Below are 26,408 nucleotides of genomic sequence, written 5' to 3'. Positions count from 1 at the left end.
ATCACTTGAGAGAGCTGGCTGCTGTATCTGATACTTTTGTTAATCGTCGTGTGTGCGTGCGTTTGTGCGTGTGTATGTGTGTGCATAGGAATGAGCATGCTCGTGTCACTGATAGTTGATTGGTTGTCTTCTGTGAGGAATGGCTCTGCAGGGATTAGCAATACCCCTTAATAAATAGACTCCAAGCTCTTACTGGGTAATGAGCACAGAGCTGTGATGTGTGTGGGTGTGTGTGTGTGTTAATTGTAGTGGTGTTTTTTTTAACCATTATTGTACCCTGCTTCCCAAAGTGACCATTTACTATTTACAGACGAATTAGTGAGGAAGATAAAAAGACAATCTTGATTAAAAAAAGAAGCAAAATAACAAACTTGAAAAAGAAAGCAATTAAAGTTACTTTTCCTGGTGATACTCTGCCTCCTCCACTTATTTTAATAACTATTGCCTCACATTCTGGACGGCTTTGATATACTTCTTATTGTTGATAATGCGAAAGGACCTACTATAGTGTGTGTCTTCAGAGAGCTACTGTCAAACCATCTCAGAGTTAGTCCTTTAACCAACCACGTTGGCTAACCAAGTCGACAGAAGTCTGACGTGTAATTGGCAGTTCGTTTATGGACGCAAACAGTCGACAGCAGAGTGTGCCTGTGTGTGTGTGTGTGTGTGTGGGTGTGTGGGTGGGTGGTGTGTGTGTGTGTGTGCTTGTGCGCCCCTCCCATCAGCCCTAACACCATTACTGCTATAATAACAACCACTGATGATTATAGTCATCCCAGCATCATCACCACTGGTTGTCATGTCGACCGTTACCCTGGTTACGCTGAGGATTATCTGGTCCCCGCTCCCTTTGGGTTCACACCTACGGCTTGGTTTTGGCAGGGAGGTCGTACGCTTGCCTTTTGGGCGCTCTTGATCCCCTCATGATCCTCACAGGAAGCGGTCCAATGGCTGGGCTCCTTCCTGTTAATTACGGCGTCTCCGTTATTTCAGAGAGCTGGCCGATCGGTGCCGTAATCCTCCTGTGATCCGTTCTCCTCGTAGGGTCTCTCTGTGGAAGTGGTGTACAGGGTAAGGCTGTGGCCGTCTTTTGATCCTCGTCGGATCAGACGTTTGTGTGTTTGCTCACCGCAAACAAAATCAAATAACTGGCGCCACCGCCGTCAACCAGGATATTTCTACGTCAAATTCCATTGCTTTCCTTCCCTCAGACGTCGTTGAAACGATGTTCCTCAGCGTGGGGGAGGAGAACAGTGGGGCAGGCTATGTGGGACCCGAGCTGGGACTCGAACCCATGATGTTTGAAATGAGCTGATTTTAGATATTTGAATTCATGCGTTAATCCAGTGGTTGGGACGATTCAGGAAGTGTGTGTGTGCGTGTGTGCGTGTGTGCGTGCGTGCGTGCGTGCGTGCGTGCGTGCGTGCGTGCGAATACCAAAGTGTTATCTAGAATCCCTGACGCCAGAACCAAATTTCCTGTGAAAAATTGACAGGTGGAACTTAATTTCCTTATTCGGGCGCTAAGTGGTTGTCAGGTAGCCGATAAACAGGTCTTGTTTATGAGCAGCTATCTGGAAATCATGTGTAATTGCATTGTGTTTTGTTCTCACAATTAAGTGGAACATTTAAGTTTTCGATATTATTTGACCTGGAGAAAGCAGTGATTAAGCTGTCACTTCATCCCCCTCACTTCTTTCTCACACTCTCTCTCTCCTTCAGTCTCGTTCTCTCGCTCTTTCTTTGCTCTCGCTCGCTCTCATTCTGTCTCCATCTCTGGTTCTTTCTTTGCTCTCTCTCTCGCTCTCTCTCATTCTGTCTCCATCTCTGGCTCTTTCTTTGCTCTCGCTCTCGCTCGCTCTCATTCTGTCTCCATCTCTGGTTCTTTCTTTGCTCTCGCTCTCGCTCTCTCTCATTCTGTCTACATCTCTGGCTCTTTCTTTGCTCCCGCTCTCGCTCTTTCGGAATAACTCCAGGATAAATTCTTTGTCAATTCCACTCAATTTCTTTCAACATAAACCCAATTACACTATTAGGCAGAAGCAATTTGAACACAGACAGTAGGCTGGAGAAAACCACACACATGCATACACACTCTGAGTCACCCAATCATGTGCACATGCACTTACACACACATGTGACTGTTATAGTCAGTCGATCTGAGTTTCCACCAATGGGGGTCTATTTGGGATTGATTCCAGATGCTGTTTGTGTGTGTGTGTGTGTGTGTGTGTGTGTGTGTGTGTGTGTGTGTGTGTGTGGTGTGGTGTGTGTGTGTGTGTGTGTGTGTGTGTGTGCATGTGTGCACATGTGGGTCTACACTTGTTTGCTTTTCTTTGTTGGACCTTGTGTGTGTGTGTGTGTATGTGTATGTGTAATAAAGTGATCCAGTATATGGGATATTGGAGTCGGCAGCATAGAATCAAGTTAATTCCTCTAGTTGGTCTCTGAGCTTGATTAAATAATCGCTGATTTAATGCAGGTCTGCACAGACCTGTTATGCGTTTGTGTGTGGGTGTGTGTGTGTGTGTGTGTGTGTGTGTGTGGTGTGTGTGTGTGTGTGTGTGTGTGGTGTGTGTGTGTGTGTACGTTTGTGTTTGTGTGTTAGTCTTTGTGTTGGGCTTGAGAGAGAGAGTGTGTGTGTGTGTGTGTGTGTGTGTGTGTGTGTGTGTGTGTGTGTGTTGTGTGTGTGTGTGTGTGTGTGTGTGTGTGTGTGTGCCTCTGTGATTACTTGGGTGTGAGTGTGTTGTGTGTGTGTGTTTGTGTTTGCCTCCATGTGATTACTTGTGTGTGTGTGTGTGTGTGTGTGTGTGTGGGTGTGTGTGTGTGTGTGTGTGTGTGTGTGTGTGTGTGTGTGTGTGTATGTGTGTGTGCTCGTCTCATTCTGGGTGTGTTAAAAGCAGGGCTGACTTACTGTTTAAATGAATTAAGTATAATTTCATTTTGAAAGACTTTGTTTGCAAGGCCCACTCCCTTCATTTATTTTCGACCGGAGGGCCCCCCCAGTCTGCTAATCATCCCTCCTCCTGCTGCTCTCTCCTCCTCTCCTCCCTCTCTCGCCCTCCTTCTTTCACATTTCCCGCAAATGTTTCTCCATTTCCATAACACTTTAAAGCCACTGTCTCCCTAATGCGGACCGCACACGCCGGGGTGACGACTTGACATTTCGGGAATTGCGCAGGTTTTTTTTTATTCATGCTCAAATTGCACTGAATAACAAATTGATTTGAGAGTGCTGGCGAAAAGAGCTCCGTCGACAGTGGTTTTAAGGGTCGTTTTTAGCAGCAAACTCCCTGTTTTTTATCCGTTTAACAAAAGGGTCAAGTGACTGTGCTCTCGGAATAAATAATCCCATTTTTGTGTTGTTAATTTAATGCATCGGGTTCACATTTTCCCCAAAGCCACCCTCGTTGGCTATAGCCCTGCTATCAAATCTCCCGGTCACAAGTGTGCCCCTTGTTCCCATAATTGAGCCCAAATACGCTAATTTTTTAATTAATAGTAAAAAACAGTTTTTGCCCTGCTTGCTGTATTGACTTTGAGACAGGAAAGTTCAGACAATGTTTTGTTTTTCGTTAGTTTATGTGCATGTGCGTGCGTTCGTGTGTTTCCGGGCCTGGGTTTGTGCTTCAAAGGCCATTGTCTGGAGCGTTAATTGTGCTGAATGGTGGCTCTCAGACAAATAGATATCATTAAGGACCCGAGCACACAATTACACACCAGCCACCTCTGCTGCCCTAAAAAGAGGTGGCAAGGCCACATATCAGTAATCAATCAGGGTAGCAAACACACACACACACACACACAAACACACACACACACACACACACACACACACACACACACAGACGCACACACACACACACACACACACACACACACACACACACACACCACACAGCAGTTCCCAACAAATCCCTGTGATTCCTAAAGGCTGCTGTAGTACTAGCCTAGCGTCGTGTGCCGCTGTGGGTGGGCCTTCACACATGTGAGGCGTGCCTTTGATTAACAGCATGGCTGCACGGGGCCCAGGTTTGGTGCAGGAGCCTCCTCACTTCCTTTACCGTTGACCCCTGACCCTATTACAGGGCATGAGCACGGCAGCAGCAGGCAGGTTGGCGTGTTACCCACGGTTCGACTCGGCTTGTACAATTACGCGCACGCACACACTTTGTGCGGGGATCTCGTCTCACTTAGAATCAACAGTCATTTCCTGGCCAGCTGAACGCAGGTGTGTGGAGGGGGTGGGGGGGGGGGGGGGGGGGGGGGGGCGGAAGGAGATCTATAGGGAGGGACAGGAGAGGGATGGAGGGAGGAAGACAGGAATACATGAGGAATGGGGAAGAGAGAGCGGGAAGGAGGGAGAGAGAGGGGGGGAGAGAGGGGGAGGGGGAGGGAGAGAGAGGGGGAGAGGGAGGGGGAGGGAGAGAGAGAGAGGGGGAGGAAGAGAGAGGGGGGGAGAGAGAGGGGGGGAGAGAGAGGGGGGGGAGAGAGAGAGGGGGAGGAAGAGAGAGAGGGGGGGGGGAGAGAGAAGAGAGAGAGTGGGAGGGAGACAGTGCAGGGGGAGAGAGGGAGAAAGATTGAAGAAAAAGCTGAGAAGAGAGTCACGGGGCTTGGAAGAAGGGAAAATGAAGGAGAGGGAAGGAGAGACAGTGAGGGGGGAGGAAGAGAGGGGGGAGACAGTGAGGGGGGAGGCAGTGAGGGGGGAGGAAGAGAGGAGAGGATAGGGGAGGAAGTGTAGGGCCATATGTGAGTGATTTGGGAACTTGGAGGGAAACCGAATTCTGATGACAGACATGCTGTTTGGCTTGTAACGCTACACACACACGCACACAAATACACACACACTCAAACACATGCACACACAGGAAGTGTTCATCAATCAATCACCTGGCTCTGTCTTACTATACATGTGGAGGCCGTATGGTGCATGGTATGTGTGCAACACACACACAAACACTCACACACACACACACACACACACACACACAAACACACACACACACACACACACACACACACACACACACACACACTGTTTGTGCAGTCTTTTCGGATGGATGAAGACATGCAAAGCGTAAAATCTACCATTTCAGCACAGTTAGGATTACACACCACATTTACCAGAACTTGTATTGTTTCTACGCAAACCCAATGTACTTGACATTGTCTCACTTTTCTGCCTGCGTCAAATACATTATATATATATATATATATATATATATATATATATATATATTTATAGTTTCATGCATACATACATATTATTGTGGAAATAATATATTTTTTTGTAACGGTAATACATTGATGTAAGTTTTTCAAATGTTTCCAACTCTTACGTTTGAAGAGGAGTCTCCCTCCGTCCCCGTCTCCCTCTCTCCCCTTCTCCCTCCCTCCTTTCTCCCTCCCACCCCGTTTCCCTTCCTCCCTCTCACTCTTTCCCCCCCTCTTCCTCCCTGTATCCCCCCTCCCCTCCTCTTACCCGTCTCCCTCCCTCCCAGTCTCTCCTCCCTCCTTCTCTCTCCCCGTCTCCCTCCCCTTCTCTCCCTTCCCTCCCTCTCCCTCCCTCCCTCCCTCTCTCTCTCCCGTCTCCCTCCTCCCTCTGTCTCTCCCCTCTCCCTCCCTCTCTCTCCTACCATTATCCATAATATACTACAATTTTACCAACTGCAGATCTATCTTTCTCGTTGTTTCTATTTTCGGGGGTTCATACAGGCTCAGTCCCTCACCTGCACTTCCCCTGTTTAATAATTAGTTTTAATGTGTGCTGTGTGGACTCCAAGAGACTCGAATGGCAGTTTGTCACGCTCTCACCTACTGGTGAGGGTGGTGGTGGTGGTGGGGGGGGGGGGGGGGGGGGGGGAAGGGGGGGTTGACCACAACAAACACACGATAAGGGGGCCCCAGTGCATCCTGGGAAACGGTGTTTTCTAGCCGCTGCTCAGTGGAATCTTCCGGCGCTGTTGCCATCTGCTGCTGAGCAGAACCAACCGACAGAATGGAATGGTTTAAGTTTCTTTTCTTAACCACTCCTCGTCTGCTTGATTCGAGAGTCCCGGGAAAGTGTGCTATCCCCCTCGACGGCTGCAGAACCACGAATACAACAGGCACAAGAGAGGGAGAAAGTGGGAGGGAGAGAGATGGGGGAGGGAGACAGGGAGGGAGAATTCAATGAGATGTGTGTGTGTGTGTGTGTGTTGTGTGTGTGTGTGTGTGTGTGTGTGTGTGTGTGTGTGTGTGTGTGTGTGTCTGTGTATGTGTGTGTGTGCATTTTTTGAGAGAGAGATGGAGGGAGGCGACAGACTGAGCATGTCAAGCCAGAGACGGACATGGGTTCCATGAGGTGGTAGAGTAGAGTGACAGCTAGACTAACATGGAGAGGAGAGAGGAGAGAGAGAGAGAAGAGAGAGAGAGAGAGAGAGAGAGAGAGAGAGAGAGAGAGAGAGAGGAGGGAGATCGACATAGACCGAGAGAGGCGAGAGAGAGACAGCATGACAGCCAGACTAATGCGTGGAGAGGAGAGAGAGGCTCAGAGGAGAGGGGGAGAGAGAGAGGACGTGGGGGGCAGACTAACATGGAGAGGAAGACAGAAGAGAGGAGAGAAGAGAGAGAGAGAGAGGGCTGGGGGGCAGAGATACACATGGAGAGAGGACGGACAGAGACGAGAGCGTAGGAGACGGAGAGAGAGAGGGCGTGGGGGGGCCGAGAACATGGAGGAGGAGGACGGACAGCGCGAGAGAGAGAGAGAGAGAGAGGGCGTGGGGGGCAGAGTAACATGTATGAAGAGAGCTGGACAGAGAGGAGAGAGAGAGAGGGCGGGGGGGCAGACTAACATAGAGAGACAGAAGAGAGAGAGAGAGAGAGGGGGGAGAGGGGGATGGGGGAGGGAGAGAGAGATGAGAGAGAGCAGGGGGCGGGGTGCACGCTGCGGGGCAGGGGGAGGTGAGGAGGAGGAAGATACGGGTGGCGTCTCTTCGGGGGTCAGGAAGGGAAGGACAGTGGATGGGGGCGCATACTTAATGAGATGGAGAACCACTCTGATTGGCTCATTACTGTGATGGAGCACGCCGGCCACCACTATTGGCCTTTTCACCCTCCCCTCTCCCTCAACCCTCCCCCCACCTACATAAGCCCCCCCCCTCCCACCAACCCTGTTCCCCAGCTTAATACAATTTCTCCCTCATCCAAAGTCCATACTTCATATATATATATATATATATAGTGTGTGTGTGCGTGTGTGTGTGTGTGTGTGTGTGTGCGTGTGTATGTGTGTGTGTGTGTGTGCGTGTGTGTGTGCGTGTGTATGTGTCTTTGTGCGACGGAACGTTTCCTTCTGGAAACGACATCTGATTAAACAAGCAAACACAAACCCAATGTTCTTCGATGTGCGTGCGTGTGTGTGCGTCATTGTTCTGCCGGGCTGTGTATTGCGACAGAGAACAAATGAATCAGCTTTTTATCCAAAACAAATACACATACCTCCCTCTCATACACAAAACACTCGCACATGCACGCAAAACTAATACACACATGCACACACACAGCATACATCCCATATGCTGCCAGCATACCCGCACACACACACACACACTGGTGACCGGGGGTGGAGAGGTTCTCAGAGCCTTGTGCACACAGTGTAAATGAGGGGGGAGAGTTGGGGGGAGAGGATGGGGGAGCTGCCATATCACCCTCCCAGAGAATCAGTCATTAGCAGCGGAGACTGAGAGCACATCATCTCCCTGCCATATCACCCTCTGTGTCATTCCCTCTATCCCTCTCTCTCTCTCTCTCCCTCTCTCTCATCACACACTGTCTCTCTCTTCCTCTCACTCGATCTCGATCGCTCTCTTGTCACGCAGTGTCTCTCTCTCTTAATCTCCCTCTCTCTCTCTCTCTCTCTCTTTCACCACACAGGATAACTCTCTCGCTCCATCTCTCAATCATCATGCAGTGTCTCTCTCTCATTATGCAGTCTCTCTCTCTCTCTCTCCCCCCCACACCCCCCCATCACCTGCTATCACACTTGTTCACGTGCTTTATCCTCCCAAGTTAATTAATAGCGTGGTCGTTTATAATGTGAAGTACTCAACGATTTCTTCCCCTCTCTCTCACTGTCTCTCTCTCCCTCCCTCCCTCCCTCCCTCTCTCCCCCCTCCTCTCTCCCTCCCAGCGGCGGCGGGGTAGTGGTGTGTTCTGTGCCAACTGTCTGACCACCAAGACGTCTCTGTGGAGGAAGAACGCCAACGGAGGCTACGTCTGCAACGCCTGCGGCCTCTACCAGAAGCTGCACTCGGTGGGTCTCCCGGCTCACGCACACACACATGCACGTCCACGTGCACACAGACTCACACACACACACACGCACACACACACAAGCGCGAGCAGACCGCAAACCCGCCCACACACTCACACGTAGGCAAGCGCACACGGTTCCGCAAACCCACAAACACGCAGACATAAACACTCATACTTCCCACTGCTGTTGTTTCTTCCCGTTTTGGTTGTTTGTACTTTGTAGCTTCTGTTGGGAGAAGTGTATTGTAAATGACTGTTATTATTATAGGGCTGGTAAACCATGACGTCACATCAGGAGGACCACCTACATTTATAGGACCGGGGCATAAGTATAGGAGCACATGAATGTAATTGGAAATCATTGGGAGTTGTTAAGTAATTAATGGTGAAATTATTTGTATTTACGGGGAGTTAGGGTTACACACGCACACACACTGGTACATTAACATACATGCGTGCATAATAACATACATGAACACATCCCTGAACACACGCACAGACACACATACAGATAAACACACACAGAAACTAATTTCAATGGCTCCTGGGAAACGCACTGTGTTAGGAACGTGTGTGTCATGCTTATCTAACGATAGCGTTCTGCACAGTGTTTGACTGCTGAATCACATCCTCCCTGTCCCATCCCACCGGGACGCTCCACCTACGGGGTGGAAACATCGTCTTCCCAATACACACAACACACAGCCCCGCCTGTTTACCCATTCCTTACAAATACATCACAGCACAACAACACGTCACCCCCATCTCTCTGTCTCCGTCTCTCTCCCTCTCCCAATCCCTCTCCCTCTCCCTCTGCCTCTCTCTCACTCTCTCTCTCTCTCTCGCTCTCTCTCTCCTCTCTCTCCTCTCTCTCTCTCCTCTCTCTCCTCTCTCTCTCTCTCTCTCGCTCTCTCTCTCTCCTCTCTCTCTCTCTCTCTCTCTCTCTCTCTCTCTCTTCCTCTGTCGCTCCCTCCCTCTGTCTCTCTCTGTGTCTCTCTCTCTCTCTCTCTCTCTCTCTCTCTCTCTCTCTCTCTCTCTCTCTCTCTCTCTCTCTCTCTCCCTCTCTCCCTCTGTCCTTTCTCCCTCTCTCTCCCCTGGCCGGGACCTCCAGACAATCAAAGCATCTCCTTACCTAGTCCCTCAGGGAGGAAGGTAAAGAGATCACGATGGGACCCCTGGGTGCCTCTGCTTTGATGTTGCGCTGCGTCGCACTGGGGGGGGGGGGGGGGGGTGGTCCCCTCGTATCCTGCCAGTGGACCCTTGCCAGTTCCTTCCAATTGTCTTTCCCGTGTGTATAATTAACCAAGATGGCTTCCAAACTGATTATGTGCACCAGATGTTGACGCTCTGGCAGTGGATCTCAGGATGGTCTGTGATGCAGCCCACTTGGAATCTGTTGCGTTTTATCTGTTTTTTTTGTGGGAGTGGGGGGGGTGGGGGGTGTTCTTATCTGAGAGGCTCATCTCTGAGCCGTGGAAGACATCTGCTCCCAGCGAGACCGGCCACGGAAGGAATCTACTTCCTGGTCTCAGGAGCTGGAGAGCGGGGGGGGGGGGGGGGGGGGGGTTCTGGAACCAGTACCGAATTTCGAAACCAACCTGTAGAAAGCGAAAGGGGTTTATGCACACAGACAAAGACACACGCACACACACACACATACACACACCCTAACTCACACACACACACACAAACATTGTGTTGCTGTTTGTTTGTTTAGTCAGTTGCCTCCACCATGACTGACAGTCAGCTCAGCTGTATCACACAACGCCTTCCAAACCCCAAGCTGAGACCAACACATTTCATCATCCAGATAATTGACTTGGCGTCATATAAATCACACTTTGATTGAGGCTAGCTAGTAGCACGCTAACAGCGCTACCAGCATCAGGCTACGTAGCATCAGCATCTGATGCTACGAGCACTCTACAGCAATTAGAGAATGGAGCTTTAAAGGGATGCTGCCATGGCCATTTTCCCTCCCTTTCTGCCCCTGCGAACGGCCCAGGTTCAACCCAGCCTGTTTATTTCTGGTCTCATCTGTGGCCCCAGTCACGTTCCAGCTCCCCCGAAACATTTGGCAATCTTCATGACGACCATATTTTATATCCCATAGTAAAAGTTTTATACGCTCTACACACATTATTAGAGAGGATCGCAGCTAGTAAAACACTTGAGGGAAGGGAGGAGGAGAGAGGGAGGGGGAGAGAGAGAGAGACATGGAGAGACATGGAGAGAGGGCTGGACAACAGGGTGTTAGTGGAGTAGGAAGGAAAAAACAAACAAGGGGTAAAGTAGGGAGCGGGGGAGAGAGGGAGAGAATGAGAGACGACGGAGGAAGGGGTGGATGGGGAGTTGGTGTAAGGGGAGGAGTGGGAACATTAAAATAGGAATGGGGGGAAGTATTGCAACTTTTGAAAGAGGATACGTTAATGAGAGAGAGAGAGAGAGAGAGAGAGAGAGAGAGAGAGAGAGAGAGAGAGAGAGAGAGAGAGAGAGGGGGAGAGAGAGAGGGAGAGAGAGAGGGAGGGAGGGAGGGAGAGAGGGGGAGAGGGGGAGAGGGGGAGAGGGAGAGGGAGCTGCAGTAACAGAGCTGTCGTATTTCATCAAAACACCACTTCACTTCTGTTGGTCCACCACATTTACCTGTCAGCTGGCTGTGTGTGTGTGTGTGTGTGTGTGTGTGTGTGTGTGTGTGTGTGTGTGTGTGCCTCTGTGTTGATAATTAAAAGCTGAAAGTCAAATTTTACCTCAGATCCCTAATGAACCATTTTCCCCCAAATGAAGAGAATAGGGAAAAAAAGGGATTGTATTTTTTATAAGGATCCCCAGACTTTCACCTCGACCGACCAAACCAATTATTTATCATTTGATAATGCAGACAGACAGTTTGGAAGACAGTGAGGCAGGCAGGCTGGCAGGCAGACAGACAGACCGACCACCTCCATACTTAAAAGCACTCTTAACACATAAAGGTAGAAATCTCTCTCTCTCTTCATCCATCTTGCACATGCACATACACACACACCCGCACAAATACACACACACATATGACGGGTTCATTGTGCTGGAGACGGGACGAAGGGAGATTTGAGATTTAAAAGGATAGTCATTTTGTTCCTTTTTATTTTATTTCTTTGGGTATTAAATAGGTCTTTATAGTTTTTAATCTTGCATGTTTTTATCTCGCACAGTTGAGTTAATAGCTAATTACATATTTATCCCTTTCTTTCCTTCTTAATTTCTTTCTTTCCTCCTTTCATTTATTCTTCTATCGTTCGTTTACGCTTTATTTTCTCTCTTTTCTTTCTTTCTTGCTTCCTATCCTCTTTTTCTCTTTTTCTTTCCTTCGCTCTTTCTCTCTGTTTGTGTTTTACTTTTCTCACACTCCTTCATGCCCCTTTTTTCGGTTTCCTTTTCTGAGGTGATTGCTTTCAAAGTGCCAGGGTGCATGTATCAAACTCTACATCAAACCATCACCACACACACAGACACACACAGACACACACACACACACACACACACACACACACACACACACACACACACACACACACACACACACACACACACACACACACACACACACACACACACACACACACACACACACTCGACCAGTAAACTAGACCCACACACACACACGTAAACCTTCTGATGAGCCCAAAACTATACACACTGACACAAACACAAAACAAACACACACACGCACTCTCAAAAGGATGTAAAATGTGTTGCAGATTAGCCAAATATTCATGTAAACACCCCGAACACACACACACCCACACACACACACACAAGCAATCTCTTTCTACTGACTTCATCAGAAACGCCGGAAGCAACTGACAAACTTCAGTGAGAGATGGCGCAGAAGGCCAGAAGTCGTGCTTTGATGTCAAAAGTCAACATTGAAATGAGCCGTGGTGCATTTGCAACATTCTTTGTTTGTCACCCGGTTCACTTTTCACAGCCTTCATTCTCCGAGAGTTGTTAGAAGGAGAGAGAGAAATAAAGTGATTAAAGGCATGCTCCCTCTAACACGGTGAACCATTTGACCTCACTTCATCATCAATGTCTGGCTTGCTTGTTGTCATGGTGACGGGCTGAAGCGCTTGCTTGTCATCCAAAGGATCTTGATATATTTTCGTGGGAGAGATCCCATGACCTCCTTGCGCTAAATGAGTTCTAGGGGCGCTGCTGATTGCGACTGAAAGCCTGGTGCGATGAGTGCCGACGAGGCTGTCATTAGGTTGACGTCATGTAACACCCCCCCCTTGTGACCAGGGCAGGTACTGCAGCACTCATTTGGAAGGGAGGCTGGACAGAGCTACGGTCCGACGGTTAGGATCCATGAGTCATATTTAGTAATGTGAGCTGTCATCTCAAGGGCTTCGCTTCAAACTCCAGGCCAAACTTCCTCAGGATGAATTAGAAGGGAGCTTCTGGACGCCAGGTTTATCGTACTTTATCGCTATTTATTAAAAGGAGGTATGTTAACAACTTGTGTCGGAACCAATTGAAATAACTTTACGACTTCCTCTCTCTCTCTCTCTCTCTCTCTCTCTCTCTCTCTCTCTCTCTCTCTCTCTCTCTCTCTCTCTCTCTCTCTCCCTCCGTCTCGCAGACGCCGCGTCCGCTGAACATCATCAAGCAGAACAACGGCGAGCAGATCATCCGGCGCCGCACCCGGAAGCGGCTGAACCCGGACTCTCTGGCGCCCGACAACGCCGCCCCGAAGCAGCAGCGCATCGCCAGCGAGGACCGCCTCAACGGGGGGGAGGAGCTCGACCGCGGCTGCCCGCCAATCAAGAACCAGCAGCCGTCGCCGCGCTCCCGGTCGCCGCGCTCCACCCAGGCCTTCCTGGCCAATCAGACGCTAGAGATCCACCGACGCATGCCGCCGCTCCTGCTGCCCGCCCACCCGCCCACCTCGCTGGTAGCCGAGGGCAACGGTGGCGGCGGCGGTGTGGAGGCCGGGCTGGGCTCCAAGGGGGAGGGGGGAAAGGGGGGCGGGGGCTCGGAGAGGGGCAGCCCCATAGAGAAGTACATGCGGCCCTCCAAGCCGTCCAGCTACTCGCCCCCGGGGTCCCCCATCGAGAAGTACCAGTACCCGCTCTTCTCCCTGCCCCTCCCCCTGGCCCTCTCCCCCGACCTCACCTCCGAGTCCGACTGGCTGCGCTTCTGGACCAAGTACAAGATGGCCGCCGCCTCCGGGGTGCCCGGCCTGGGGGGCCTTGGCAACCCCGGGGCGCTGGGCGGCAACGCCCACTACCTGGGCGCCATGGTTACGCCGATCCAGCAGCAGCAGCAGCAGCAGCTTCAGCACCATCTCCAGCAGCAGCAGCAGCAGCAGAGCTACAAGGTGCCTTACTGCGGCTCCTCCCCTTACTCCCCGCTGCCCCCCCCGCCCTCCGCCCCGCCCCACTACCCCCCGCTCCCGCTCCACCCCCAGACCCCCAACCCCTCCTCGTCCTCCTCGTCCCCGGAGAACGACGCTCCGCTGGACCTGGCCATGAGGCAGAGGGACTCGCCCAACGCCGCCGCCGCCGCCGCCGCCAATGCTAACGGCGCCGAGAAGAGGAGGCGGGCGTCGCCGCTGGTCGTCGAGAGGAGGAGGCGGAGGAGGGAGGAGGAGGTGAAGGAGGAGGCAGAGGAGAGGGCGGTGGAGAGGATGGAGGAAGGAGGCGTGCAGAGAGACGAGGAACAGGAGCGGCAGCAGCCGCCTCCGAGGGAGGAGGAGCAGGAGGAGGAGTCAGCGGCGAGCGAGCCCAGGGCGTCGGTGCTGAAGAGCCCGCCGTGCGCCCCCCCGTCGACCGCTCGCGCCCCCGCCACGGCGGAGGCGTCCACGCAGGACGACCTGGCCCACCGCTGCGTCCACTGCGGCATCTATTTCCTGGACGAGGTCATGTACGCGTTGCACATGAGTTGCCACGGCGACGGCGGCCCCCACCAGTGCGCCTTCTGCCTGCACGCGTGCGCCGACCGCTACGACTTCACCACGCACATCCAGAGGGGGCTGCATCGCTACGGCGACAAGGCCAAGGGGGACCTGCGGGAGGAGGTGGTGGAGGAGGAGGAGGAGGGCGACGCCCCCCAGGAGGAGACGGTCGTGCTGGAGGGCAAAGGTCAGCCGACGACGGCGGAGACGGCGCCGGAGGAAGAGGAAGATGACGACGGTGAGGAAGAGCGAGGCGAGGTCGTGCTGGAGGGCGGCGACGATGCGGCAGGCGAGGGCCAACCCGACGGGGGGAAGGTTGCCGACGGTGACGGGGATGATGCTGATGCTGATGAAGACGGTACCACGGAGGCTGAGAGGGAGTCGGAGGAAGGTGCGCGTGACATCATCCCGGAGCAGGAAGCTAAGGGCGAGGCGGACGCCGACGGCGGTGATGATGAGGTATCTTCAGAGACAAAGGTCACAGAGGTCACCGAGGAGATGGAGCTCACCGAGGCGGATGCACCGGACGCCAGCTCTCCTGGGGACATTCCGTCGTAGCCGGCTGAGCAGTGGCCGTCAGGGCCCGTCTCGGACTAACTCCAACGGGCCCCCGAGGTCGACGCCTGATTTGTTAAAAGGCTGGTCATGTGATTCGGTCAAAACCGAAAAAAATAAAAAAAGGGATTTTCTTTTTTTTCTTTTGCCTGATAGGAATGGAAACCATTTGGGAATATCGTGCTTAAGTCTGTTTCAGGTAACAGTCTGGTCAGATGCCTGATGAACAATCGATTGGTGGGATTGAAGATGAGACGCGAGTCGAAGGCCTGAATGTTGAGGATGAACTGCTCCTACTTTGTATTCTCTGGCCTTTTGACTCTGAAGGAAGCTGCCCTTCACTTGCACAGTTGCCATATAAAGCAGAGTGGAATATACGTGGAAACAAGCTTTTCTTTCAATGAGACTCAAAGCCCAGCTTCCAGCGAAAGCGATCTCCTAACCCAGGTCCGAGATATGTTCGTACCCCAGTCCTACCTAAACCGATTTCAAGGATTTGCTCCGGTTCACACTCGGTAAAACCGGATCAAACCTGAATCTAGTTTCATTGCGTTGTGTTCCAGCTACTTCATAGGAACTTTTTTAATACACCTAAACTGGTCTTAACTCTCTAAAAACTAGGTGGTTATTTTAGTTTTGTTTGTTTTATAAATCTGATTAGCTGGTATTTATAACCTGGTGGTTATAACCCCTGCCTTATCGCGGCCAAAATCTGAACCCTTTTCGAACAAAGACGTAAAGTATGGCCGTCAGCGGAGAGCGGCCTACAAAGACTAGAGCCAAGATGGGAAATGGCGACAACTCAAACTGCAAAAAAAAGAAAGAAGAAAATGCTTAAACTGGTTTAAGTTTTCTTTTTCGGATGACTTTCGGAACGTGTTTAGTTTTGTTGCTGCATTTATTTCAATGCTGTCTCGATCTGGTCGGAACCTGTTTACACGGCTCTAAAATCCAGTTGGAACCGGTGAGGCAGCAGTGGACCCGAGGAGGCCTGAGGGCTGGCCTGTCGTCTGCCCGGATCAATTCAAGTGATATTATTTTCTATCTCTCCCTCCGTGCCAATGATACTAGCTATGTGCCTGGCTGCCTGCCTAATAGAACAAACCAATTATTAACCTGCTTAACATTTATATTAATAATAGTAATAATGATAATAATGTTATAGTAAAAAAAAAAAAAAGAACATGCAATTTGCTACATTTTCTCGTATGTTATTTCTAAAGGCAAATAATGCTTTGTTGTTGTTAATGTTTTTGCATTAAGTGGTGCTACAATAGGTAGGCCTTACTTTATTTTGGTTTTACATTCTTCTGAGTTTTGGGTGGGATGTCTTGATTTTTTTTTTTGTTCTTTTGTGTTATTATGCAGACGTTTTGTTTTTTGTTACCATGACAACAGCAGTCCCATGGAAACGGTACAGCGAGAGACGTGGTTGTGTGTACTTAACGTGTGTGTGTGTGTGTGTGTGTGTGTGTGTGTGTGTGTGTGTGTGTGTGTGTGTGTGTGTGTGTGTGTGTGTGTGTGTGTGTGTGTGTGTGTGTGTGTGCGTGTCTGGAGGTGTGTGTAGGATGCTTCCGTCCCAAGGTGATGATGATGATGATGATGATGATGATGATGTAAAGAATATGAAGTCTTGCTCAGGGTTCCCACAGACGCTCAAAACACCAACCAAGCTCCAGTCCAAGATGTCCGCTGTCACTTTTGTCTTACGTGCGTCATCATTCGACACCTCCTCCTCACGGTCGGTTCGACGCGGTCTTAAGTGTGTTACTTCTAGTGTTTTGTTTGGTAGGGAAAGTCGCATAGGGAGTCAAACCCTAGTTTGTTTACATTAACCTCATAGGTCAAAGGATGAGTCAAGATGGTGTTGGATTCAAACTACATGGCAGTGAATTCAGAAGTTAAGGTCCTGGTATTGCTGTTATATGAGAAAACACAGGAAAACAAATTTCGCAGTTCAAAAGTTCACGATTTTATTAAAGGAAAAACTCATTTAAATTGTTTGAGGAAACACTATCCATACCACCATTTTGCCTACAAATCAAATCAAAACACTTGCGTTTCAGGAGAACAGTAGATGCTCCAAATAGAAAAGGTTTCAAAACGTATTATTATATTTTCAAATCCCCAAATAGCCATTCCCTGAGGATAGCCCCTCCCCCTGCTGCACAGCTGCCTTAGTTGCTAGGAGACGGTGACAACAACAAAAACAAAACAGGAATATGATCTCGAACTGTCTCTTTTAGTCTGAAGCAATGGATGAATAGAAAGAAAAGGTTATAGTATTTGTTTTCGTGAGGTTCTCTTTATTTTCAATGCTTTTTTTCCCATCCAGTATATGTATTAACGGAGGAGTCGGTTATCACGCCAGTATTTGTATTATTATTATGAAATATAATATTGTTATTGATATCACATTGATACAACAGTAGTAAGATTTTGATTTTGACAAATGAGCCGAGCCGTCCAGCTGGTGTGATAACGGACACAAACTGCGCTGTTAGTCGCCAAAAAGACTGAACGAAGCGGTTGCGTTGTGAACTGAACCAGCGAAAGAGCCAGGAGACCACAGACGAGACCTTTATTCTAATGGTTATCCAAAGAAGTATGCAGATCTCACCTCTTAACATCACACGTTGTGTGCATACACTGCGTCCCAGCCTGATGAAATCACCTTAATGTAATTCACAGTAAAACAGTTATTTCATTTAAACAATCCATTCTTTCATGTAGGGGATAACCTTGTGATTTACATCTCCAAGATTAGAAATCGATCTTGACCAAGTTTGAACCGTGCAGTAAACACAAGTTTATCCCCTCCGATATGACTTTGGAAACGCAAGAGTTATGCAACCCCTTACTTGTGCCTATGACCCGACTGTTTTCCCCACAATCGCAGAAGACTTTTGAAGCGGCCAGGAAACCGCTGGTACTTAAATACATATGGCTATGCAAGCGTTAAAAACCACATCGGTAATACAACTGACAAGGAAACTGTTAAGACTCATCAATCAAGACTCGTATCTTTCCGGAACTTGCCATATCCATGCATGCTACGTTGAGTCGATGCTATTGTCTATTTTAATTTCAAAATGGGTGTTTCGTCGAGGGACGTTTGGATGGGTTCACCGGCACCTGCACGATGGGTCCGCCTGTCAGGATAAAGATTTCTTCACTCCGAATCTGTCAAATGAAAAGTTGAAGCGTGACAAATCGCCAAAATCTAATCTCCGGAGTCGACACCAGCTGGGTACGGCCGCTGCTCTTTCTGATTGGCCGAGAGCAAGCGGAGAAGTGACAACACCTGGCACTAATTGGTTGCTCGTTTCGGGGCTATTTCCCGATGCCCCTTGAAGCCAGAGTTTTAGCATTGTGGAACACTTTAGGGAAACTGTGTAACCCATCCAACGCCCGGTTGAGAAAACCTTACGGAGGCTTTTCCCACCGCCCAATCGGTGTGCTATTTTACCCCTGAAGGATCCGAATAACTAAAACGTTTTTTTTTTAATTTTGAAAGGACATCCCCGGTAATTCTAGTCTCTTCATTTTTTCTTTATTTTCAATAGCGTCTGCCGTGTGCAGCAACGGTCGCTCCGCTGCGCACCAGTTGTTCCGTGCGGTGCGGCTCTCTCCGTGCCAATACGGAGCACTTTGTAAGGTCGAGAGCTACGGGGGGACGACAATCCGCCAGCAGGAGACGAACGCATAAATACACAAATCAAATGAAAACCTGTTTACAACTGCCAATGTAGCAAATAAAATAATAATGAAAAACACGGGCGCAAAAAAAACCAACGAAAACATGAAGGATCCCCAGGGGGTGGGAGCCTTTGGTCGGACAAGAGGAGAGGAAGAGAGGCAACGCTGGTACTGCCTTGTAGGCCTTGAAAACAATGGGCAAAGCAGGGGAGTGCATGTTTTAGGGCGTACACATGGGAAGTAATATTATCTCTTGAGTGTGCACTCAGCTTTCATATCTTGTTCAGAGTTCTGCTGTCCAATCTGTTCTGTTTGCTCCTCTTTCCCTCTATTTCTCCTCTGACCCTTTTGTTTTCCATACTTAACGTTTTTGTCTTCACACAACGGTTGTTTTATACGGTTTGTTATTTTCCTGGATTTATCCATTGACATGTGTGTCTCTCGTTCTCTCTCCCCTGCTGTACGTCAACCTCTCTCGCTCGACCCTCCCAATCTCCGGTCTTTTCCCTGCTAGAGCTGACGTGTGATGTTAAAAGCTATGCTCAGTCTGCCTGTATTCGCCGTGCGTGTGTGTGTGTGCGTATGTTTGCTGATCCCGACCTTGTGAGGACCTCAGCATGTCCTCACTTTTACTTTGTAAGTGTCTTTGACTTCGGGTATCGAAAGTATTTTCACATTTCAAAGTAATTGCAGCACTAATTGCAGGCTTTCAAAGTTTTTTTACGTTTTTGATTAGCTTGTTATGATTGGCGTGCTCTGATTGGCTTGTTCTGATTGGTCCACTTGTGTGGCTCGTTCTGATTGGTCTACTTGTGTCGGGTTGAGTTTTAGTTCTCTCGACTCTTAAGGGACCATGTGAGCTGTTGGGTGTAGTGGGAACGCGTCAGGTTTAGCCGCTCTGTGTGTTTCTGTGATGTAACCACATCTGAATCCCACTGCTGGAAGGATGTTGGTCACTTCCTCTGTTTCATAGAGATTCATGTTAGCGTTTACATACGAGGCCTTAAAACTTTTTTTGTTTTGTTTGTATTTCTTTGTCATCGCTCAATGCCTTGCAAAGTGTTGACACAATTCAGCTGTGTTGCTTGCACGCACACAACCGCACACACACAGATATACACACGTGGTACAGAATGAGTGTGTACATATTGGGATGTGATAACTTTGAGACAAAGAAGATAATAGGCCAGTTTAGAAATGGTCAAGTACATACACATAAATACACCCACGCACACACCCACACACACATCGACTTTGTACATTTAACCGATATGTTTTCGTTTGAATTTTGTGTCTATTTAGTTTAATCGTTTTTTTTTTGTTTTTTTTAATAATGGGATTTTTTTTTTGTATTATTTGTTTCCTATGTTGTATTTTATTCAGCTACTTTCGTGTACGTTACATCGTCTTTTAGGATTTTTATGTCATGCAAAAAAAAAAAAAATACTCAACATATTTTGACAGCCAAGAGAAGTTTGTTACACAGCTAAACTTGAAGAATAATGTCCATGATATGATGATGATTAATAAAAGTAATAACAGGCATATTTGAAGGCATCTGTGTCCGTGTGTTTTTGTGGCGTCTAAAAGGATGAGTCCATTGGTTCCATTATGCAAAGCGTGTCATTCCCTGTGCAGTGCATACATCACAACCCACAAGCTCCTCTTTTACAGAGACCACACAAGATGTCACGCTCACGACGACTCCAGTCTTTCGCTCTCCCTAGGGGGACGAGAGGCTCTGTGAAGCCCCTCAAAGAGACACGCTCGCGTGGGCGGCTGTATTTGGGACATGATGCTTCATCTAACCTAATTACTATTTGCGCATTTGTGTTACCGGATGCTTTTATTTTATGCAAAGAGACTGCCACTGAATACATATGCATGCCGTTAGGTGAGGGCGTCTTGCTCGAGGGTGCCTACTGCAGGTTATGCCGCAGGCATTGGGGATCGATCCCAGTACCGGCTTTAGGCCAGTAAAACCCCGTCCTCCCTGTGGTTTATGAGGGCTGTAATCGTCTCTCTCCAGACCGTTTCACAAGAGGTGATGAAATAATTTCCTCCATGACACTCTCACACTTTGCTCCTTTTGGGTTAAGTTAGTGGTTTACATTTTTTTTAGGGGTCTTAAGATAAGAAAGTAAATCATATCCATAAATATGAGGTATCAGTTTTGGGGGGGAGAGGAGTAGGGGTGCCGAGGAGTGATGGGGAATCCCCAGACATGACCCCCATTCGGATCCAGCAGTCCTGTGGCACGATTAGGTTGTTTGAGAAAAGGCAACGTGCGTAATTAATGAATGCACATGGTATAAAAATGCTGTTTTTCATCAGTAGTCTCTGGTCCAGGTGTTAAAAAGGCTTCCCAAAATACATCAAAGAAAAAGCAGAACATGACATGCCGTGTCCAGACGGGAACTGACTGTTGTTAAAAACAGTATAAGCAGTAAAGAAAGATATTCAGAACAACATTGCAAACAAACATACATGCAGACAAATATACATGTACATATTGCATATTGAAGCTGGGCTACAGTGTTACTGGGGGGTAACCTGACTATTGTGTAGGAATGGAGATCATACACAGAGGTTGGACATTGTTACCCTTTAAGTTTGTTGTGCTTCAATAACAAAAGCTGAAAAACAAACAGCCTCTCTAAACTAGTAGTAGAATGAATGAACTTCTTAAATACACTGCTGTCCGCCTCGGGTCCTTGATTGGATCGACCCATTCTTGTATGAGAGTAGGGGGAAGCTAAGCAGAATTACATGATTATCATCCAAAAACAAAATCATTCAAAGGCAATATAAATGCATAAAGATAAATAATGCATATATAGTACATATATATACACATATATATATATAGATATATATATTTTAGCTATTATGTTTGAGCGCAACCAATCAAATAAACAAATGCATGTTCCCAGTCATTAAAGTAAGTCCGACTAATATTGTGCCCGTATTTATCATCAGGGAATGGGTAGGTCAAGTGGAACGTGATGAAGCTCTTCACGGACATACAGCAAGCATTAACAAAAAGATGTAGGTGCTTTATTTAGTCCGTTATTTTAATCAGTTGTTGAAATGTTGTTAAGTTGTCTGATGTGTTTTGGAATATTCCACTTTAATGAACTTCCGACAGACAAGACTGACTGGCTGAAGGCACTTTTCCAGAACGAAATCGTGCAACGAAATCTCCTCTAATAGAGCCTCTAGTGACACCATTAGTAGTGGTTCTTCTGTTCATAAAGGCTTTAAGTGGCGATAAAGGCAGCGTTGAATACAGGCGCAAGTTTGCATATTTTATTAGGTGGCTCCAATTAAAAAATCAGATAATTCTTTCCAGAATTGGGCAGTGATTGCAGTCCTTACATTTGTTTTATCTATGTAGTGTTTTCAGCGGTTGTTTGCATGATGTTTGGAGTGGTTTCAGTGCACAGTGCCAGGTGGTTTTACAGTAGCCTAGTTCAGAGGAGTCGAAATCACAGGCCTATGTACCAACACGTTGGCAGCCTCCGTACACGTGTGCGTTAAGTTCTAATGGATCCGAAATCTGTTGCAGTTTAGTTGGCTGAAGCTTTCTAAAGGGGTATTAAACACGTGTTTCAATCAAGTGGCCCGTTCACCTGGTAACGTGAGTCATTTGAAACCTTTACAGACACTTTGTACGGTTAACTACTGCTGGCCGAGTTTGTGTTCGCCCCAATGAAGTGCTCACAGATCCCCGCCTCCAGCGAAAAGAAACAAAAACAAAAACGAAGCGAATCGAAGTGAAGAAAACCGTTCACCCAGGTTTAAAATCTCCTGTCATCAGACTTCAGATATTGATCCACACTCTAAAGCCTGATGAGTGAACGGACACCGCGGCCTCTCCCTCCCTGAACAGTTGCACCAAACAGTTTAATTTGCAGACTGCAGCTGTCAGGAATCATGTAGAACAGTTGTGAAGGGATCGATTATTAGGACGGCCCTCTGATCTAATCCTCACCACAAATGATAAACTAAGGCATTTAATAATAAATGATCAAATGACAATAGTTATATAGGCCAGTGTCTAAGGCACTGAGTAGGCTAGGATAATAAGTCTGCTTAATTGCTTGAGGCTATAGACTTCTGTTTACATTCCTCAACACTCCTCAACCCTGGCTATGTTCTTATGTTCTGTGGTTGTAGTAACTAGCAGCATTAAGAACCATCGAGGAACACAGCCGAGCCGCTTGGGAGTGACCAACAAATGGCCGTTACAATCTCTTAGCCATTTCCCCATTCTTAGATTCTAGAACAGTCTCTCAAAAGTCCACTACCGTAGTCCCCAAAATTCACTTTGCTGTACAGACAGAGCTGTAACTAGGAATATATTCAGTTTGAACCATACGCATGAATGATTATGATTTTGCTTGTTGGTATTTGGAGTATATTCTTAAACTTGTGCTTTTTGGTTCTACATTGTGTGTGTGTGTGTGTGTGTGTGTGTGTGTGTGTGTGTGTGTGTCTTTGCCTTTGCCTCAAGCTTTCCTCTGTCGCTGTGTTGCATGTTTGGGTGCGGAAATGTTTTAATCATTCATAACTTTCTCCATGAAAATTCTGCCGAATCCAAAGTCAGCAGAAAGTGAGCAAGTCAACAGACTTCACGGAGCATCAGCTATGAAAGATGATGATCCATTATTATTATGATTACTCTCTGTGTGTGTGTGTGTGTGTATGTGTGCAGTAAGGTATTCCTCCCCTGCTCTACTTATCAAACCATGGCCCCAAAAACTGCCAGAAACAGGCTGCTATGCTTTCTTATTTCAACCTGATTCCCTAGTCTATCTATAAATCCGTCTATCTGACTCTGTTTCTCCGTATGTAGATCTATCTATAATATACATTTATAATAGATCTATCTCGTATCCATGCATCTATTGAAATTGGTAAATATATCAATATTGGCCTGTCTATAGATCTAATATCAGTTTTTTAAACCTCATTAAAGCTATGTACATATCTGTATATACAACTATATATATATATATATATATATATATATATATATATATATATATTATATATCTGTCTTTACATCTTATCTCTACGTCAATGTCTATATCCATACAGCTATGTCTATTCTTCCTTGTCTGTCTGTACATCTCCCAACAGCTATCTCCTTTCTGTCCTCCCTTCTTTTCTTGCTCCCTCCCTCCCTCCCTCCTTCGTCCCCCTCCCCCCTCCACTCAACACATGTAAACACCACTTAAGTCCCCATGCAAGCTTAATTAAGGCTCGTAACTCATAATCCAAAACGTGTTTCCCTCTGCAGCCCGCCCACACCATCACAGCCCTGAACACCCGCTGATCGCTCATCGTAAAGATAAAAGCACGGAGGGAGAAAGGTAAAAACAGAGACGAGTAAATAGAGAGAGGAAGGGGATGGTAGCTCTCCCACCCTCCTCTCCTCCTCTCCCCTTTCCCCACCCTCCTCTCCTCCTCTCCTCCTCTCCTTCTCCTCCCCACTCGCCTTTCTACCACTCTCTTCTTTCCCCACTCTCCACTCCTTCTCTCCTCCCCACTCTCCTTCCGACCGCTCTCCTCTCTTTCCCCATTCTCCTCTCCTCCTCTCCACTCTCCTCTTTCCGCACGCTACCCTTCTCCTCCTCTCCTCTCCTCTCCCCCACCTACTCCTCACCTGTTCTCTTCTCTTCCCCCCGCACCCCCCCCCCCCCCCCATCAATTATTAATCATAGCTTCCAGTCAAATTTGCTGTCCACCACCTCGACGCGGCGCTCTTTCAACCCCTCTCTCCCTCTCTCTCTCTTTCTATCTTAATCTGCCTCTTATTTGTCGTATTTTAATTAACCAGTGTTTTATAGACCAAGCTGTAAATAATGCAGACGGCTGTGTGTTCTGCAGTAAAACTCTTCTGTCGGGCTGCTGAGTCGAACACAATGAAATAAACCCTGATTATTTATAGTTATTTACATGTATGCTAAAGTAAGAACCCCACAGAATTCTGTGAGTTTGAATATGTGAGTTAGAGTCTGAGGATAGTTGTGATAGTTTTCGTGTCTGGTTGGGTTTAGCGCTCTGCTTTACATGAAATACCTTACGTTTCTTCACCGTTTACGCAAAGCAAATCGGGGAAAAGATGCCCTAATTGGTCAGAAAACCAGGCCAAGAGCAGTGTCAAATCAAAATGGTCTCATCTCACAGATACCGGTGCACTCAACTCAAAACGAATATTCTCACCTATAATAGACGGGTGACATCTTTAAGAAATAACACCAAATACACCTCTTAAATCTTAACGACTGCACCTTTTAAGCAAATAGTACAATGAGCTCCTTCTGCTATGGTATTGCATGCTCACTACTAGACACACGACAGGCAGGGCGAGACTAAAAGACTAGTTCCAGAGTTCTGCACAGCCGGTCCCATGACACCTCTGTTCAACCCTGCCAATGTCAGGCAGGAGGCAACACGAACCGAGGCGACTGCTTATGAATACAACAACCCGTCTCTTTAGGGCTGCACCCTCGAAATGCAGCGCAGCATAGTAAGTAATTAGCCTGTATATATCAAGGCTTTAATTAGGCTTGATAAGATACAGGTGCGCATTGTTGCACGGCTTGTGGCGACGAGGCCTCGTGCTCGGTGGTATCTGCTCAGGACTGCTGCCGACTGTCGTGGATAAAGAGGTCTTTATGAAGCCTGATTACATTCTGAAGCCTGCGCCCGCAGCGTGTTAGGCTGTTGTTTGGTGTACACAATTGGAGCCCTTTTTCACAGATTGCTGTTCCCGTCGTCCCTTTTCACGTCAGGGCTGCGTTTCGTCTGTAGTTCCACCTCCTCTCAGCCCTTGGTGTTGTGGAACAGTGTAGGTGTCACCGAGTCCACTTGGGGGAGAGAGGAGGGAAAGTGGGCAGGGGAGTTCAATGGAACGCACCTGCCTCGCACACGTTCTGCCCAAACTACCAGTTTTAGGCTGAGCTCTAAGCTGCCGTTTAAGTTTTTATCAATAAGTAAAATTCATTTTAAAACATGCATTTGTTGAATGTGATTGTCTTCTCCTTATTCCATAGTAAGCAGCTATGAGTTTTACGTTTATTGCCACCTTACTGTGTATGTATTGTCTTGCACAAAATGCATAGGTGCAGTGCATTGTGGGTGTTGTCCACCTCTGGAGTTAACTGGCTCCCTCAGCCCTCTTAGGGTCGATCTCACCATGTTCACTTGTTTTTCAGGCGGATTGAAGGACACTTTGCCCTCAGCCTTCTTGAAGGCAGATGGGATTCCCCTGAGGACCAGTGCAGAGGGGACTTCACTACTAATGGAAGGCAGCACAGGTCAGTTTTATTGATATCAGTCACAGCCCCAACACGGTGAACGTGTATACCTGTCAACGTATAAACCTGACCTGTCTAAAATAGAGCACTAGAATACCTTGGTCGAATGACCCATAGTTTATTTTATGGCTTGTTGGCCGAAGGGATATCTGCCTTGTTTTGACAACTCCTGTCCATTCTGTAAACTGCAACCATTTTCTTTTGTACTTTATTGTATCAAATAAGCAGAGGTACAAAATATAAATGTCCCTTTGGGAGAAGCTTAATTATAACCCTAACTTTAAATTCAATGCGAGTGACCTGGGACTCCAAGCGCCGGGTGAATGATGCATAATAAGGTACAGGTGCACATCGCTCCACCCCAATACCGGAGACTGTCAGTCAACCACGCCCAGTCCTCCCTCCCCCTTGTCAGCAACCAACTGCTTCCCCAATTCAGGTTACCAATACACTGCCTTTGATGAAAGTGGCAATTACTCACTCCTACCACTAGGGATGGTGTTGCTACATTATCTAAAGTGAGGTTCAGGCATCTAGTACAAATTCAGATGTCTGTTCATTTGCCTGTACACTATACATGTCAGTATGCATATGGTT

The 26,408-nt window shown here is 47.9% G+C and overlaps 2 protein-coding genes across 2 annotated transcripts in view; both read left to right on the top strand.

Annotated features, from left to right (window-relative positions):
• trps1 (trichorhinophalangeal syndrome I) overlaps positions 1–20,616 on the top strand; it is a 64,511-nt gene extending 43,895 nt beyond the window's left edge. Inside the window, exons 8-9 of the mRNA XM_056583450.1 lie at positions 8,184–8,292; positions 12,916–20,616. Coding sequence (XP_056439425.1) covers positions 8,184–8,292; positions 12,916–14,787 — 1,981 coding nt within the window. The 3' untranslated portion in view covers positions 14,788–20,616. The remainder of the gene's footprint in view (positions 1–8,183; positions 8,293–12,915) is intronic.
• Positions 20,617–21,475: 859 nt separating this feature from the next.
• Positions 21,476–26,408, top strand: part of LOC130376229 (CUB and sushi domain-containing protein 3-like) — a 387,391-nt gene continuing 382,458 nt past the window's right edge. The window contains exons 1-3 of the mRNA XM_056583449.1: positions 21,476–21,531; positions 23,789–23,861; positions 25,710–25,811. Of these exons, the coding sequence (XP_056439424.1) occupies positions 21,489–21,531; positions 23,789–23,861; positions 25,710–25,811 (218 nt within the window). The 5' untranslated portion in view covers positions 21,476–21,488. The remainder of the gene's footprint in view (positions 21,532–23,788; positions 23,862–25,709; positions 25,812–26,408) is intronic.

Source organism: Gadus chalcogrammus, chromosome 22 (genome assembly GCF_026213295.1).
Source record: "Gadus chalcogrammus isolate NIFS_2021 chromosome 22, NIFS_Gcha_1.0, whole genome shotgun sequence".
Taxonomy (NCBI): Eukaryota; Metazoa; Chordata; class Actinopteri; order Gadiformes; family Gadidae; genus Gadus; species Gadus chalcogrammus.
Note: the sequence above shows the minus strand (reverse complement) of the source record. Positions and strands in the feature narration are given on the sequence as shown.